At 31.8% G+C, this 17,391-nt stretch overlaps 1 protein-coding gene across 1 annotated transcript; it reads right to left on the bottom strand.

The window, feature by feature from the left end:
* Positions 1-13,718: 13,718 nt before the first annotated feature.
* On the bottom strand, positions 13,719-16,866 carry LOC101264724 (phosphomannomutase-like). Its single transcript, XM_004240079.5, has 12 exons — positions 16,759-16,866; positions 15,870-15,970; positions 15,733-15,777; positions 15,592-15,658; positions 15,350-15,426; positions 15,096-15,131; positions 14,874-14,929; positions 14,612-14,711; positions 14,425-14,520; positions 14,253-14,342; positions 14,120-14,171; positions 13,719-14,019 (listed from the first exon to the last, which is right to left on the bottom strand). The coding sequence occupies exons 2-12, from the start codon at positions 15,936-15,938 to the stop codon at positions 13,949-13,951; spliced, it is 759 nt and encodes a 252-aa protein (XP_004240127.2). The 5' UTR covers positions 15,939-15,970; positions 16,759-16,866; the 3' UTR covers positions 13,719-13,948.
* Between the last annotated feature and the right edge of the window lie 525 nt (positions 16,867-17,391).

Genomic DNA, 17,391 nt, shown 5'->3' with positions numbered 1-17,391 from the left:
ACATATAATAATAAGTCGTTATCTACTTTGCTGTTTCTGGAATTTGACACTTCACTTCTATGGACTAAATTCTAATACCCTAAAACCCTTCAATAAACCTTGTTCTTTTCATCTTTTCTTTAAGAAGGGTTTCAGTTTTGAAATTTTGCAATCAGTGTTTATCTATCTAATTATCTCTGTTGAGGTAAATAGAAACTAATTCATTAAGTTGTAATTTATCGCTCTATTTTGGTCCTAATATGCTTTAAGGAAAAGGAAAAACTTGTGTTCTAAGTTTGTGTATTAGTTTATGTAGAATTAGGTAAAATTCAAAAACTAATTTACTTCGGATATTTTTTAATTTGTATGCCCATAAATGTTGGTTCATACATTATGTGTTGTGTAGATAAATTGTACGTTGATAGGTTGTATTCGTATCTTGCTTTCTGCTGAAATGATCTAAGTTGATTTATTTTAATTAGATAAGTTATAGTTTATTGAATATGATTTTACTGTGGTCTTTTTGACTAATTATAATTTAAATTCTTTTTGTAGCCAAGTGATGCAGCTAGTGAATGCATTTCACGTATGAATAAAAGAAGATCCTCCGATTGAAGTAATCCAAATAACAATTAATGAAGTTTTGTCGTACAATGGTATTAGATAATTACGTACAGTAATTGCCCATTGTTATTGTATCAATACACATGTGAATAGAATCATTCCATCTTGAGAGGATCTATTCCTTTAAGACCCACATTCTAAAGAAGTATAATTTTTTAAGGAGACATTGTGCATTCAATAATCTCAATTATTTCCTTTATGTTTCATTCTATTGTGATAGATCTTCGTATATTTTTTACTGTCATTAATTTATGTTTATGATATTAATTGTTGTTTATCATTACATGTTTTAAACTTTGTTGTTTATGTTTCTGTAAAATTATTGTTATAAGTATTTGTTAGTACAAAAAAATTATTTATATATTAGAAAAATTAATATCTCATGTTGATGTTCATCTAATTTCTCAAAAATATCAAATAGTAACACTTTTCGAAGCAAATGATAAAGTATAAAATCAAACTAAAGATGATTGATTGAAGGATAAATGATAAGATGTTATAATTATCATTTTCCTTTATATTATTAATGTCCATTGCCACGTAATCTTGTATGTAAGTCAACAATGATTTAATTTAATGTCTGGTCGGTTTTAAGTATTATTTTATAAATTTTGTGATATCAAATTTCCGGTCGAAATGCGAGTAGTTTTACTAGTTAATAATAAAAAAGTGAATTTTCATAATGACACAACTGCAAAATTGAAGTGTTGGACTTCTAACTCTATATTTCTAAATAAAATGCTACTATTAGATTAAATTTACTATTTAATTAGATTTTGATTTAGTATAGGAACAAAATGGAAATCTAACATTGAAGTTTGGACCTTTCCACTTTTTCCGAAAAAAAAGAACAAACTGCTGACTAAAGTGATGTGTTGAGTGTGATTATCATAGACATTTGAGTGATAAAATGCTTCTTTTTATTAAATAAGTACTGATAAAATTAATAGTATTTTCAATCTATACAAACCTAAAATATAGATGCATCAAAACATATAGTCTTTATAAGACCCTAGCCAATAGCCTAAACCTTAAACTTGTTTTGAGAGGTGTCAATTTATGTATTTATATTTATAAAATTAGAATTCAACTACTATATACAACGTAATTTTCTGACGAAGGAGTGTCACTCGATACCCCTCGGACCAAGGTAGGTCCGCAACTGCACCAAAACATCTGAAATTCCAATCGAAGTAGAAAAAGAAATATGCGAAATAATACGATTTAGAAAAAATATGACTCTTCGTCCTAAAAAAGTTCATCTGCACCAAAAGATCATTAACAAATGACTCAGTTGGTTTAGAGGTGTAATGTCTCATTTCTTGTCATTTTGCTTTTAATTGGAAATGGCCATTTTTCCCTTTCCCGTAGAATTTTCATGCTTAGTTTGTGTTTCGAGAATAGTTTGTGTGGTTCCCAATGAGATCAAGTGTGGTTTTGGTGATTTGACCGCTCTAGAGTTGAGAATTCTTGATAGGATTGATTTTGGTCAACATGTTGAGTTCTGACCGTCAGATGTGAATTTTATAAGTTTCATCAAACGTCAAGTTTGATATAGTAGAGTGGTTGGTTATTTTTTTGAGGCCTAAGGTTGAGAGATGGGTGTTTAGGTAAGTAGTTAAGCTTCAGGCCTAAAGAGAGATCCAGGAGAGAATTTCCATTATAACGATATTTTTTCAGAAATTTGACAATTCCATTGAGTCCGTAATGTCAAATTAAGTGGGTAGCATATTGGTTTATTTTTATTGTACCCCGAATGAATTCAAGGGTCCATTCAAAGACTTTAATAAGATATAAGAAGATGGTGTTATTGACCGCGGTAAATGCATGATCAACCATCAAAGATGGTCAACAGAATGTCCGCAACCCTTTTCTTTGGCTAAAACAATCCCCTTTCTTCCCATTTTACTTCCCTTCAACACTTTCCTTTGGCTAAAACAATCCCCTTTTCTTCCCATTTCACTTCCCTTCACTATTCTTTTCATCTTGGGAGCTTTGATGGGAGATTCTGGAAACATTTTCTTGAGAAAAACTTGTGCAGGTAAATTCATTTATCAATTTTATATCGTTTTCCTCAAATTTCATCTTCCAAAGCACTTTAAAATCAAGATTTCAAATGTGGATTTTGGGGAGGTTTCCACAAATTGAAAAATGAGTAATTTCTTAATTTGCAGCTCGATTCTTGCTTGTTTTGATGGGGTTTTCAATCATACTCTCTTCTTGACTTGTCGAATTTGATTTTCAACTAAAAATCTAATTTTACCCTTTTGATTTTCGATGTAATTTTTGGACTATTTTACCCCAGATTTCAAATCCTATTAATATATATATATATATATATATATATATTATTGGACCCCTTTTGATGAACTTATCCATTTTTGATAGTTGAGGATCGTTTCGGTGACTGGGTGGTAGAGGAAGTTCTCCAATAGAGTTGCTCAGTGAAGTTTCGACCTTGAGGTAGGTTTGACTATCCCTCATATAAACTGAGATGAATAATTAACATGTTCTTAGGAAGACAACTGTGTAATGAATGATAGTATGTATAGATCTCCCCAATTTAGTTTGTATGATGCGTTATTGTGATGTTTAGCCTTTGTGGAGGATTGTGTGTTATTGTTAATTGTTGTGGGAAGTCTGTGATATTTGAGTAATTATCCGAGCAAGAGGTTGTGTGACTTAAATTTATATTTGACATGAAAATTCCTGAGTAGGAACTGAGTTGATTTTTGAACCACCTTTAAGAAAATTAATAAAATGCTCTTCTAGGTGGTGAAAGATTGGCTTTAAGTGGTTTCCTCCACTACTCCTATCCTTTGAGAATTTGTTTCATAACCTATTGAGTTTGAGAACTTAATACTATTTGAAATCTTTGATGAGATGATTATGTCCTTATGTTGTGTGTCTTGTGAAGTATTCATTCTCATGCAGTATATCATGGTTTATGAAAATATGAAAAGTGGAGAAATACTATTCTTTTAAGAAAGAAAATATGAAATCTTACTTATATCATTGACCATGCTGAGGTGGAAAGTTGATGTGATATTGAGATATTGGGATTGGTAAATGGACTATAAGACTCCATGGGCCCTTCTCTAGAAGCTAGAGTCTTGGCAAGGTGTATACGACAGGTTGTGCGACAATCTTGGTACCACCACATCATCTCATCATTTAATCATCTCATTACATCAGATGTGTTAGTCTTGTTGTATTATGTAATTTATGTATGTGTTGATTTCATTATTCTCTACCCTTTTATGTGTTTACTTTATTCACGTCATTCTTTATAAATTGATGACACAAATGTCGGAAAGAGACTTTTCTACATGAAGGTTGAAGTGTTCATAGTTTATTTCTTAAGTCTCTGTAGTTTATTATACTCATTGGCCTAACCTAGTGAGTACATGTGGATTGTACTCATGGCCTACTTTTGTTATCCCTTTACGACAGATCCTAGTAAGAGTGACCTCGTAGTTATTGAGTAGATACAATAGAGTTCTCTCTATTTGAGTTTGTGGGGAGATCCTTCTTTCAAAATCATCATTAGTCTTTGTCTATAGCTTAATGTCTTTAAATTTTTTCGAAGACTTGAGATATATTTCAGATTCTTGAAATGTATTAGAGTCTCTTTATACTTATGGTACCAAGATTTGGGATATTTTTTTGTTATTTTATTGTTTGTGGCTTGACTTCCATTTGGGTGTCTCATATGTGTATTCTTTTGACTTACACACATTTTAAGGTTTTTGGTTGTGTGCCATTATGACCTTAGATTTTGGATCATAACAATCATCCACACAGATGACCCTAGATAGATCCCCTTAATTTCTTTTGAGTCGAGTTTGTCGCACAGGGCTTGCCTAGTGTTGGTACATCTTATGTGTTGTTTGTAGGCTATTATACAATAAGGATTTCACCCTGTGCACTAAAAGTGCTCACCCCGAAGGACAGAGGTTGCAACAGAAGTTGTAGCAGCTGCTTGAGATTTTCAAATAGAGTGTCACCCAAAGAAAAGAGGTCGCGATAGAAGTTGTAGCGATTATGGGCTACCAGTAAATATAAATACAATTTGATGGAGGAGTAGAGGGGGAGCAGGAGGTAAAACATATTATCATACTATGAGGACCCATAAATTTCTAGGTCTAGGCACGACTCAAGTGTAAGACTAGAAAAGCATTCTTTTATGCCCAAATATTTTAAGGCTGAAAAAAATTCTGATATTGAATTTCAAGATTTTAATTTCACTTAAAACAATATTGATGATTGTAAAAAACCAATAATAATACCTTTTTTTTATATATAAAAACAACTTTCTACTCGTTACTAATCAAATATATTTTAGAATTTTGAATAAAGAACTTAAATGTACATATTAACAAATAAAATTTGTACAACAACATCCAAGATAATTTATTGCGAATACATGAGTAACATCTTACTAATTATAATTAATCCTTACATTTATAAATGATAATATTACTTGTGAAGTTAAATGTTTTGTTTCTCATAAGAAAACTACCCTAAAACTTGTACATAAGAAAAAAATATAACTCTAAACTATTATTATTTTGTGTGCATCTGTATATAATTAAATCGTTTTATTAATATTTGATTTTAGACTATTAATTCTATTGATGCATCTTTTATTAGATCCTAACTTTTCTTTGTGTTAGGATCGTAAATAAGCAGGTGTAAACGCGGAAGCTAGCAAAGCAAACCTCAAAAGACCACGAGTATGAAGACAACGAGAAATATACCAAAAGACACACAGATTTAACGTGGTTCGGTCAATCGACCTACGTCCACAAAGGAGATGAGCAATCCACTATAAATATGAGAGTACAAATACATGGGGAAACAACCTCAACCAATTCACTCGGAATACATGGGAGGTTCACACAAGTGATAACGTATCAATCTTGTGACCCACAAATTCTCCCTCTAATCAAAACTCTCAAAGCCCTTAAGACTACATTGTGAATGTTGATTATGTTAGAAGGAACATGCCTCTATTTATAGAGTCCTAAACCTTTTCCTACCAGAAAAAGGATTAGTCAATCCAAAACCTTTTCCTAAAAGGAAAACCTATTTATGGTAAGTAATTAGGGCAATTAAAACCCAACAAATCTCCCCCTTGGCCTGAATTTCTAACAAAATAAATTTGTCCACCTTCTTCAATTAATCTTCAACAACTTGCTTCTCCTCTCCATAATCTCCTTTGCAAAATTTGTGTCTCAACACAGAGAACCTCTCTGAAACAATTTCTCCGATAAAATCTTCATTACTGTCAAAAAGGTTGTGGCTAGAACTACACCCGCCAAGATGAACACCTCTTTCTAACCTGGTTCAATAATCGATTATCGAACCACTGAACCTGACTCCATCATTGAATCTGGCTCTGATACCACTTATTAGGATCGGAAATAAGCAGGTGTAAATGCGGAAGCTAGCCAAGCAAACCTCAAAAGATCACGAGTAAGAAGAAAACGAGAAATATACCAAAAGACACAAAGATTTAACGTGGTTCGGTCAATCGACCTACGTCCACAAAGTAGATGAGCAATCCACTATGAATATGAGAGTACAAAATACAGAGAGAAACAACCTCAACCAATTCACTCAGAATACATGGGAGGTTCACACAAGTGATAACGTATCCAACTTGTGACCCATAAATTATCTTCCTAACCAAACTCTCAAAGCTCTTAAGACTACATTGTGAATGTTGATTAAGTTAGAAGGAACATTCCTCTATTTATAGAGTCCTAAACCTTTTCCTACAAGAAAAGGATTAGTCAATTCAAAACCTTTTCCTAAAAGGAAAACCTATTTATGGTAAGAAAATCAGGGCAAACAAAACCCAACACTTTGTTCAAAGACACGATACCAAACATGTCAATTAATGTTGAGAAACAAACACTCTAAAGAACAAATTTATTTCTTTTAGTGTTCTTTGAGCTTTGTTTTCCATTTTTAAAAATAAGCTTGAAAATAAATGATCAATTTTTAAGATTGGTTATTATAAAAATCAAAACGAAAATTTGTGTTCTTAATCGAACCAAAGAATCACGTGGATATGTATTAATAAATGACACAAGAAGTAAAATTCTAACTAAAAGAGATAAAGAATAGGAAAATCATGGATTATCATATTGGGGAAGCAAGTTAATTCAACTTCCTTAAGTCCAGATAGAAAAATTATGTAACTTAGATCAAGATTCAGATAATGAAAGATCCTGAATAATCTTTATTTTATGATTTGATCACTTTTTTACTAGTTATCCCAACATGCACTAATCCTACTTTTCGCTAATAATATATAATTCAAAAATGATTTAATGAAAATTTTGGACATAATATTTCTAGAAACAAGAATTAAATAAACAAACTTGAATCCAAATGTGATATTTTCATCATTTACCTCTAAGTTAAATTGCATGACTATCTTGGGTAATCAAATTTTAAGTCAAATTTGATTTTCATCAAATTCAATTTCCTCAGTAGATAAATAATTCATCAAATTTAGTTATATTTGTCACTTTTCTTCACTTATCTGGTATTTATTAAAAATTATTTTATTTAGGAGGAAGAAAAAGCAAAATCAACTTTACTAAATGTAAATGTTATAAACCGTAAGTCTAAGGGGTGGCTTAACCAATGAAAGGAAGAGAGTGTGATTGATGCGAGTCCTCTTGGTTGGGAAAATTTTAAAGTTGCTTTCCTTGATATGTTCTTTACCTATAATATTAGGGAGGCATATGTGCTTTAATATATTGACCTTTTCAAGGAAATATGATTGTGACAGAGTATGCTTCAAAATTCACACAATTGTCCAAATATGCTCTTTTTATGGTCGTCGATTCTTGAGCAAGGATTATTAAGTTTGTTTAGAGTTTGTTCGGAAGGTGTTTAAGAAATTTCATACATCCATGATCATTAAAGAAATGGATATTTCCTGTTTGATGACTATGTCCAATAAATAGAAGAAGAGAAGCTTAGGAAAGATCTAGGGAGGCAAAAAATGGGCAAGACTAGTCACGTTGACTTTTCACATTTGAGGTCTGATGAACATGGTCGTTCTAGATTTCGACAAAGGTTCTCCATTCAAGGTTCTTCTAATGCTGCGGTTTTGAATTTTAACAAAGATAGCGCGCCTAACTCTAAGTATCAATAAGGAAGTTGCGGTTGATCTTCCTTGACTTTCTGTGCTAGGTACGGTAGGAAGAACGATGGTAAATGCTTAGCCGATACTGATTGTTTCTTTAGTTATTGTAAAAGTAGTCACAAAATGAGGCTTTGTCTGTCACTTGTTATTAAGCTAAGGGATAATAGACAAGCTCTTCCTAATGGTTCAGATTCAAGTGCTCCAAAGTAAAATCAATTCTATGCACTTCAAACTTGTCATGATCAAGATTGTTTTCCCAATGTGGTTACTTGATCCCGGTATGTTGAAAGTTTTTCACCTAGTTGTTTATTCTTTACTTGATCCCGGTGTCAATTTTTCTTTTGTTACGCCATATCTCTAATCATGTTGGATAATCTATTGTGGCTAAGAGAGTTTATAGAAAGTGTTCAGTCTCCTTATCCTATAAACTCACTTATGTTGACTTTGTAAAGTTTTATATGCTATATTTCAATGTTATTATTAGTATGGATTGGATTCATTCTTGATATGCCTCTGTTACATTAATTGTAGAATCGAGTGGTTAAGTTTCAATTTCCAAATAAGTCTATTATAGAGTGGAAATATGGGTATTCTATGCCTAATGGTTATTTTGTTTCTTGTCTTAAAGCTAGAAAAAATGATTTCGAAGGGTTGCATATATCATCTTTGTCACATCTGGGTAGCTTAAGAGATTCAATCCACAAGGAATTGGGTAGCTTAGAGCTACTTTAACATACCACGCACCATGTCCAACAATGTTCATTTTCTTCTTTCTACTACACCATTCTGATCTGGAGAATCAGGCATAGTATATTGGGGAACAATCCCAGTTTATTGAAGGAACTTCGCAAAAAGACCTTGTGTTTGTCCATCTTCTGTGTATCTATCATAATATTCACCACCTCTATTAGTTCTCACAATCTTAATTTGTTTTTCGCATTGTTTCTCTACTTCAGCCTTGAAAACTTTAAAGGCTTCTAATGTTTCGCTCTTATTATAAAGCATGTAGAGATACATATATCGTGAGTAATCATCTATAAAGGTGATAAAGTATTTCTGACCATATGTGTCCATGTCTGGACAACATATATCTGAATGTATGATTTCTAATACGGTTGAACTCCTCTTGGCACCTTTCTTGGACTTGTTGGTCTGCTTGCCTTTAATGCAGTTCGTACAAGTATCAAAATAGTAAAATTTAAAGTACTAAGTACTCCGTCATTACTAATTTCTTAATTTTGTCGATGGAGATATATCCTAATCTCCGATGCCATAAGATAGAGGAATCTTCATTTATAACACATATTTTAGTGCCAGTTTTGTACATGCATAACAGTATGAGTGGAATCATTTTGTAAATTAAGAGAGAAAAGACCATCAGACAATGTACCATATTCAATAAGTTTAAATTTATAAAATCGTTTGGAATCCCCTTCTAGAAAGAAGGAATATCTCAAGGTACAAGTCTTGATATTGAAATTAAATTCTTAGAAAAATTAGGAACATAAAAAGTCTTTTCCAACTCTAAAATAAAACCACTACTAAGAACTAAATTGTATGCCCCAATAACTTCCACATGTGACTGCATCTTGTTTCTAGAATAGATACTTCGCTTAGCTCCACTGGCTTCCACATGTTTCTTAAATCCTGCAAGGAATTCGTAATATGAATTGTAGAAGCAGAATCAATTCACCACGTGTATGATTGATATCAATCATATTAGCTTCATAATTAACAAACAAGAGAGATAGAAGTACCTTTCTTAACAAGCCAATGTTGAAACTTGACATAATCATGTCTTATGTGCCCCTTCTTTCTACAGAAGCGACACTTGGCTTCCTTTTTTATGTCAGCATCAAGTGGTGACTTTCCTTTAGACCTCTTGTTGGCTTTATTGGTCTTCTTTCCTTGAGTAGTCATGAATGCACTTTCTCCTGTTTCTATCAGTAGTCGACCTTCCTCTTGAACACACATCGTCATGAGTTAATTAATATACCATTTATCTTTATGTGTGTTATAAGAGATCTTAAAGGGACCATACTGTGCAGGTAGAGTATTCAGGATATAGTGCACAAGAAAAGTTTCAGACATTTCAACTTCAAGAATCTTTAGTTGAGCCGTTAAGTCTCGCATTTTCATAATGTGCTCACGCACATTTCTCACACTAGTGAGCCTCGTTGATGAGTATTTCATAATTAACGTGCTGGCAAGTGCCTTATCTAAAGTCTCAAACTGTTCGTCAATAGCTTTTAGTAATGCCTTGACATCGTTATGTTGTTCAACAGAACCACGAATACCATCAGAGTTTTTTGATCTTAATGAACATAACACTCAAACTGTTAGAGCGTTCCCATTGTTCATGAAGAAAAATCTCATCTTGAGTGTTGATTCATTGATAGGTGGATCGTCTTTCCTAATAGCATAATCAATATCCATACACCCTAAGTGAAGGAGAATTCTCTCCTTCCAAATCTTATAGTTCTCACCATTCAATTCGGGAATATCACAAATACCAGAGAAATTTGCATGTTACATAACTGCAAAAAATATACATACATACTTAACATAAATTTGAGACAAGTAATATAAAGTTGAATCTACTGACATAAAAATTTCCTGTGGGCTAAATTTTTAATTCAATTAGATTCATATTTATGATAAAATTATCAATTTAATAGCATGATATTCTATCTTTATGACAAAACTATTAAACTCTCATTCATAATTCTTGTGGATAATTATGAAAAGTATTTAATATTTCATCTTAATTATTTATGCAACTCAATAGTAAAGAAGTTATCATATTATGCATAATTAATTACAATTCTAATGTCTGAAAAATTCTTTATGTGATGCTTTAACTTCTAAAGTTTTATTCAATTAAAGATGCTTTGGCTGAACTTTAATCAAATAAATTCGAGATCACTTAGACATTTATTTCTTTAAGTGATCCAAAATATAATATAAAATACCATTTCATTAAGATAGCTATGGCTAAATCTCAATCAAATAAAATTATATGTGTAACGGCCCATTTGTTCAATTTGAGCAATAGAGCATTTTATTTCATAAAATAATTTTCGATAGATTCTAAATGGGTATTTTTGACTATTTGTAATTATAATTATAAAAATAATGGGATGGTTTTAATAATTTATGTAGTTGATGGCTAAAGAAGATAACATTATAATTAATATGGGTTCCTTTTACCACTTTTATAATTAGTCATATAATAATTAGGGTAACAATAATCAATAGAGAAAAAAGAAAAAAGCAAAAAAGGAGGCGGAACTTACATGTGAAGATGAACGCCAGAGAAAGAAAAACATTGTGCTTAAATTTCAGGCAGGAGATGTAAATATATACCACTCCATTTTAAGTAGTTATTCTATGATAGATAATCATAACTTATTATTTTTATATGTTTTGTTGGGAAAAGGGTTGGTTTTCAAATTGTTATAGTATTGATTTTATAAATTCTGGGTAGTATTACTTTGTTAGTTAGAATCGACAACAACTAGTGGATAGTAGGGGATAAGTATGTTCATGATAGGTGTAATAATGTGATAGAGGGGAGATGTTACTTATTAATAACATATTATAGATAGATTCTCATGTAACATTCTGCAAAAAAAAAAAAGGAAAAAGGAAAATTCACAAATGAATGAAATTGGTTTGTAATTTGATTCCAAGTTTGGATTTTTCCTTATTATTATCGCACTTCATATTGATATATTAATATATGTATAAGTGAAGGTTAGGTTATTATAACTTATGAATACCATTTGAATATTAGATTAACCTTAGGCATGAAATTTAGAAGCTTGACTATATTAGGATGAGTTTTGGACCTGGGTTAGATTTATAGTAATATGGGTGTTTATGGATTCACTTGCTTATGAGTATTGCATATTTGGTAGATTGGAAACATTATGAAGCTTTACGAAAGGGAAAAATCAAATCTTGAGGATTTCAACACGTGTTTGACATTCCAGGTAACTCAGGAAGCTCAACATATAAAAAAGTTGATACAACATTATATTGATTCTTTAATGAAAGTTGAAGATAAGATTGAAAACGTTCGGAGACATTGAGGAAAACAAAAGTATTGGAGTATTAGCTTGCTTGACTTCGGTTCTTCGGTGGAGGTAGGTTATGGTTTATGGTATTTGATAGTAAACTCTTAATAGTGACTGATATGCATCGAATGATATTGTGAAGTTTTCTATGTACTTGATTGTGTGATTGTGTGGCTTGGTCATGTGTTTTTTTGTGATTGGTCTGAAATCCCGAGACCGTGGAATGTATAATCTTAAACCATCTCTATTGAAGTGATGCCTTGAATAAAGAAGGCTCAATGAAATATTATTAACGAATGGAAGAGTGGTGATATTAAATGATAAATTAATGATATTTTTGGATCGGAATGTCACGTTTCGACACAGTATTTTTGGATCGGAGTGTCACATTCCGACACGATATTCTTGGATCAAAGTGTCACATTCCGACACATTATTTTTGGATCGGAGTGTCACGCTCCGACACGATAATATTAAAGGAAAAACATGTTGAATTAATGGAAAGTACTCAATCTCAAAGAACTCAACTCCCAAAATGGTCTGGTTTGGCGGCATGAGTCCTCATGTGTGATCTTGATATCATTGACTTATAACGAGCTTACTTTAATGTTGTTGACACTTGTTCATGTTTTTTGTTGTTTATCACCTGTTAAGTGTTATGGTTGAGTTCATGCTATTATTTGTTGTATATTAGTTCCTATTTTGGGTTGGCCGATGATACCTACTCAGTACATGTTGCCCCCGTACTGAGTCCTACTTGTGTTTTTATTTGTTTTCCTTTTATGAAATGCAGCGAGTGTACCTATGACTTCAGATTTCCCTCAGCTCTAGCCAGCCTCCCGCACATCAAGTTCCAGGGTGATCTATTTATTCAAGCTCGTATTGGATTCTTTCGGTCATGACATGATGTCCTATACTTTCGGACACATACCATTTTATTCTTTTCTTTTAGTGTATTTGATATTCTTAGACTTAGTATTGGAGATTACATGTCCTTGATGTGATGACTTTTAGGTTTTGGGAAATGATATTTAGTAAGATTTTGAGTTTCCATGTTATCTATGTATTTTGTAAGTTATGTTAAATTGGTTGGTTCGCCCACTTAGGAGGTTAAGTGTGGGTGCCACTCACGACTCGTTTTGGATCGTGACAATATGAATCACTAAATATTAACTCAAAATCATATACAAGATTTATTGTTGAACATTATGCGACAAAACAACAATCTCTTTGTTTTTATTATTAGAAAATATTTTCAAAAAATTTCAAAACAAGATTTGAATTTTTAAAAACAATTTTGAGTGATTTTAGAGAATTCCGACAATTAACAAAGCAGAGGAAATTCAGCGGCTCTGATGCCAAATGTAAGATATGGAAAAGCAATGATGCAGCGAAAATATAGAGTGATCGAGATACCTCCAGCTATTGTTAGCGATATAGTCGGAGTCTACAATTCTTCTTTTCTTCAAAGATCTTCTAAGCACTAAAAACCTCACTCTTAGATGGTATGGAGTTTTAGAAGTAATGTGCTTAGGTACTTTTGAATCAAATTTCATATTTATAATCGTGCTTCTATCAAAAACGGTTAAGAGGTTATGGAAAGTTACTAACCACTAGAGTAGTACGATAGTGAATTCATGTAGTGTTATAATGGATAGGTAACTTATATCCCATTAGTGGGATAATGGATAGTTAACTACCTTCCCATTAGTGGGATAATGGGTAGTTAACTATCTTCCCATTTATTGGGATAATGGGTCCATGAAGTGGGATAATGGACCCATCTAATACGGACCATATCAGCATTAACAAAAATGCTAACAATATATATACACACATTACACAGAGCATGAAAGAAGATTATGAGGTCGACATAAAAAGTATAGATTATCTCACAAAAACAAGACCACCTCAAGGGATTTCTTAGAGAATCTGGTTCACATGACTCACAAGTATACATCCCACCTCAAACGTATGGAAACTAAAATTATAACTTTAAAGAGTAAATTCAATATAAGAATTTATAGGAATTATTCATTTCTGTCGTTCATAGGTTACAAGCATACAATTGTACGTGTATTGGAAAATTGCAACAAGCTCATAAAGTTCCATTATCCTTGTCGAAGAATAGAACAGAACACTGCTTCATTGTATCCTCCGGGCTAGTAACTAGAATAAAAGAGAGAAAGTAGTAGGTAATGTGATTCCTCAAGTAATAAAGCAAGAGAATGATTTATTCAAACATAAAAGAATAAAATTTTGGACGGACCTGTGTGACCAACAGTTCTCTTAGACTCGTAAATCTCATGGTCATTTCCTCCCTGTTCACATAAAAAGTAGGACTTTTATATTAGCCCGGACATATAAAGAAAGATTCAAGCACATCAGTAATGAAAAATTACCTTGTATGTTTTGTCACCAAAAAAGTGAATTTCATTAAATTCTTCAAGGTATCTCAAACAATAAGTCTTGTCCCAGCCTTGGGGGAAAACCTGTCATGACCAACATCCTCAAATCATCTATCTAAAACGTTCAACGATCAATGAGCACAAGAAAAAACTTAAAGGAGCTCACATCAAAACTTATTTGGCCTCCAATGGAGAAGGTAAGATTAAGGTGTGCAAACTTTCCCCTAAGCACTGATATCATTGTTTCGCGTATCTTTTGTACCTGAATATAGTTTAGAAATTGATGTTAAATCAACAAGAAAAATGATTCTACTGGAGGTACATTACTGCAATACTGGAGAAGTTGTGTATACCTTGTCATACTTCACAAATTCTTCCCTCTCTTCCTGACTACAGTTTCCCCCAATAGGCGACACATTTAGCATGCCACTTCTGAACTCAATGAATGTTCCTCTGCAAAGGAAAATGATTAAGAATTTTGACACAAAGAGGCAATTAAGCGGATAATTCAACTGTTAATCTATGTTGCTTCAACCCTTCAAAAATATTGCGGGGTATTACACAGATGCAGCGACATTTTTGGAGGATCCAAGCAATAGTGTTTGACATGCCCACCTTTTTATTGGAATGTCCAAGTCAGCAATATAACAAAGGGTGAAGTTGATAAATTCCTGCATATCATTTGCATACCATCAAGTCGTCAAGATACGTATGCAACAAACATACAAAAGCGTCTCTATAGTTTTCAGATTTTGATTAATTATCATAATATACATTACGCTGAGAACTTAACAAATATAGAGTCAAGACAGTTTCTCGAAAATAGCATTGACTAACCTTGAGCTTCTCATCTCCGAAAAATGACTTCATTCTCTGCACACACAAGGAGTCATGTCATTTCAAAAGAAATCACCTTGCTAATTAGCCATGCAATGCACTTTGTACCTCGATTGGGTACAAAGTGCTTATGTTGTGGCAATAAATACAAGTTTGAATGATAAAGACAGTAATCAAAGATTTGTTATTTGAAAAAATGAACCTGCACTCATAAGCAAAATTAAAGATATAAGATGTCAAATTTTGGCCATTACCTGTTTTCCTATAAGCTTGCCATCCTTATGTGCTACAAGTCCATTTTCAGAGAATACGTAATCATAATCATTCATAACTGCATCACAAATATTAGAAATATATACATTTATAAAGAGTGTTAAACTTTTACCAAGATTAGTTAATTGCTATTGAATCTAATGTAGCTATAGGCTTTAGGGACATTTAAAGAGAATTGTTAATTGCCTCTAAAAAATGTATATCTAGCGAAAATTAAGCTAACCTGAAATGCCAAGCTGTTCTGATATCTTCACAAGATCAGAACCTCCAACAACTCCAATTGTAACAACCTGAAGAGGGGACAAAATTGTTAAGCCCGAGATTTGTTGACAGAGAAGCAGAGTATGGCAAAAGAATCATTTACCTTTCTAAGTTCTCGCATGAATTTCAACATTTCTGGAGTGCATTCCTGAACATTTCGATTATGCGATATGAAATCATGATATAAAATATCATAATATGAAAATCGCATATTCAGACGCTGATTTCATAATACTATACCTTCCTGGGTGCTGTTAGAGTTCCATCAACATCGAACAGAGCAATTAAACCAGCTTTCCTTGCACGCATTTTGATCTCTCAATACTTCTCACCACCTCTCCCTTCACCAAAAATAACTTTTAGTGACTATAAATATTGGCATTAATAAAAAGTGCTAAAGTTTTTACGATCATTAGTTAAATGTTATTAGAAATCAATGTTGCTAAAGATCTTAGGAACATATACAAAGAGTGTTAATTGCCGTTAAAAATATATATTTAACGATAATTAAGACTAAATAGTCATTAATGATATTTTTTATGTAGTGATTTGACAGCAAAAAATTGCTTTTATTAGCTTTACAATTCTCAAAACCAAAATATAATTAACCAATACAATCATTAAATAATTAGAAACACTTGAGGGTTGTTTGGTTGGTAGCTGATTTGAAGATAAGTTATTCTGGTATAAAAGTAATTCAATGTTTGATATGTAATTTAGAAACCTATGTAACTAATATATGAATAAGTTATGAAAAAAAATATATGTACATATTTTATACAAAATAAAATATGAAATTATTATTATTGTATACAATGAGTAATAATTAATTTAACATATAATTTTCTCAAAACTAATTCCTACATTACTATTATACATGTCTAACTCTAAACAACTATCAAATTAAGATTCACAATCAAATCTTTAAAATTATTACTCCCTCTGTCTCAATTTATGTGATGCATATTATTTTTCGAGAGTCAAACAACTTAAGTTTAACGGTGATTTTCAAATGAGATCTTCAATACTTTTGAAATGAAATTTTATATATTTGTAAACTACGCTAAAAAATATTATAAATCACAATATTTAACAATTCAAAATATTTAAATGATATATAAAAACTTACCGTTAAAGATGGATTTGTGTGAATTTTGCAATTCAAGATGTGTCACGTAAATTGAAACGAGAGGGAAGTTAATTTGGCGGATGAATAGATTTATAGTTGGGATGTCGAGAGGGATATTTTGGACTTTTCACTCAAAGGCTGCCAAGTGGATATTTAGATTTATGTCTTTTACGTGCTTTCTCCAACAAGTAGCCAATTAGATTCTGCCAAATCATTCCTTTTTGTCATACTGATGATAATAAGTTGCCAATTAGGACTTTACACCAAATTTGTTGAATAAAATATGGTTGATTGGAGTACCAAGTTTATAGGTCACAATTATAATTTCGAGAGTAATCGAAATTTTTATCTACACCAAATTTTTATGTAGTATTTTTAAAATATTTTAAGTTTTTGCCTCTTTGATCAAATTTTAGAAGTTTAAATCTAAAAATTTTATATGTGCCTCATAAATTTTTAGGATAGATTGTATATTTTGATCTCCTATTATTAGTTAATTAGTGCTCCTTCATTTTAAAATAAGTGATATTTTTTTTATTTTTTTTCAAAATAAGTATTGTATTACGTAATTAAGAAAGGATTAATTTTTTCCTTCCAAAATTACCTTTATTTTAGAGTATGGGATAATTTTAC

Source organism: Solanum lycopersicum, chromosome 5 (genome assembly GCF_036512215.1).
Source record: "Solanum lycopersicum chromosome 5, SLM_r2.1".
Taxonomy (NCBI): Eukaryota; Viridiplantae; Streptophyta; class Magnoliopsida; order Solanales; family Solanaceae; genus Solanum; species Solanum lycopersicum.
Note: the sequence above shows the minus strand (reverse complement) of the source record. Positions and strands in the feature narration are given on the sequence as shown.

What these genes read in the sequence shown, in the direction of transcription:
- LOC101264724 (XM_004240079.5), bottom strand. Translation starts at nt 15,938, where the DNA reads ATGCGTGCAAGGAAAGCTGGTTTAATTGCTCTGTTCGATGTTGATGGA. An exon ending in AGAACAGCTTGGCATTTCAG is followed by an intron (nt 15,427 to 15,591) that starts GTTAGCTTAATT and finishes TTTGTGATGCAG; the next exon opens with TTATGAATGATTATGATTAC. An exon ending in GCAAGCTTATAGGAAAACAG is followed by an intron (nt 15,132 to 15,349) that starts GTAATGGCCAAA and finishes TTGTGTGTGCAG; the next exon opens with AGAATGAAGTCATTTTTCGG.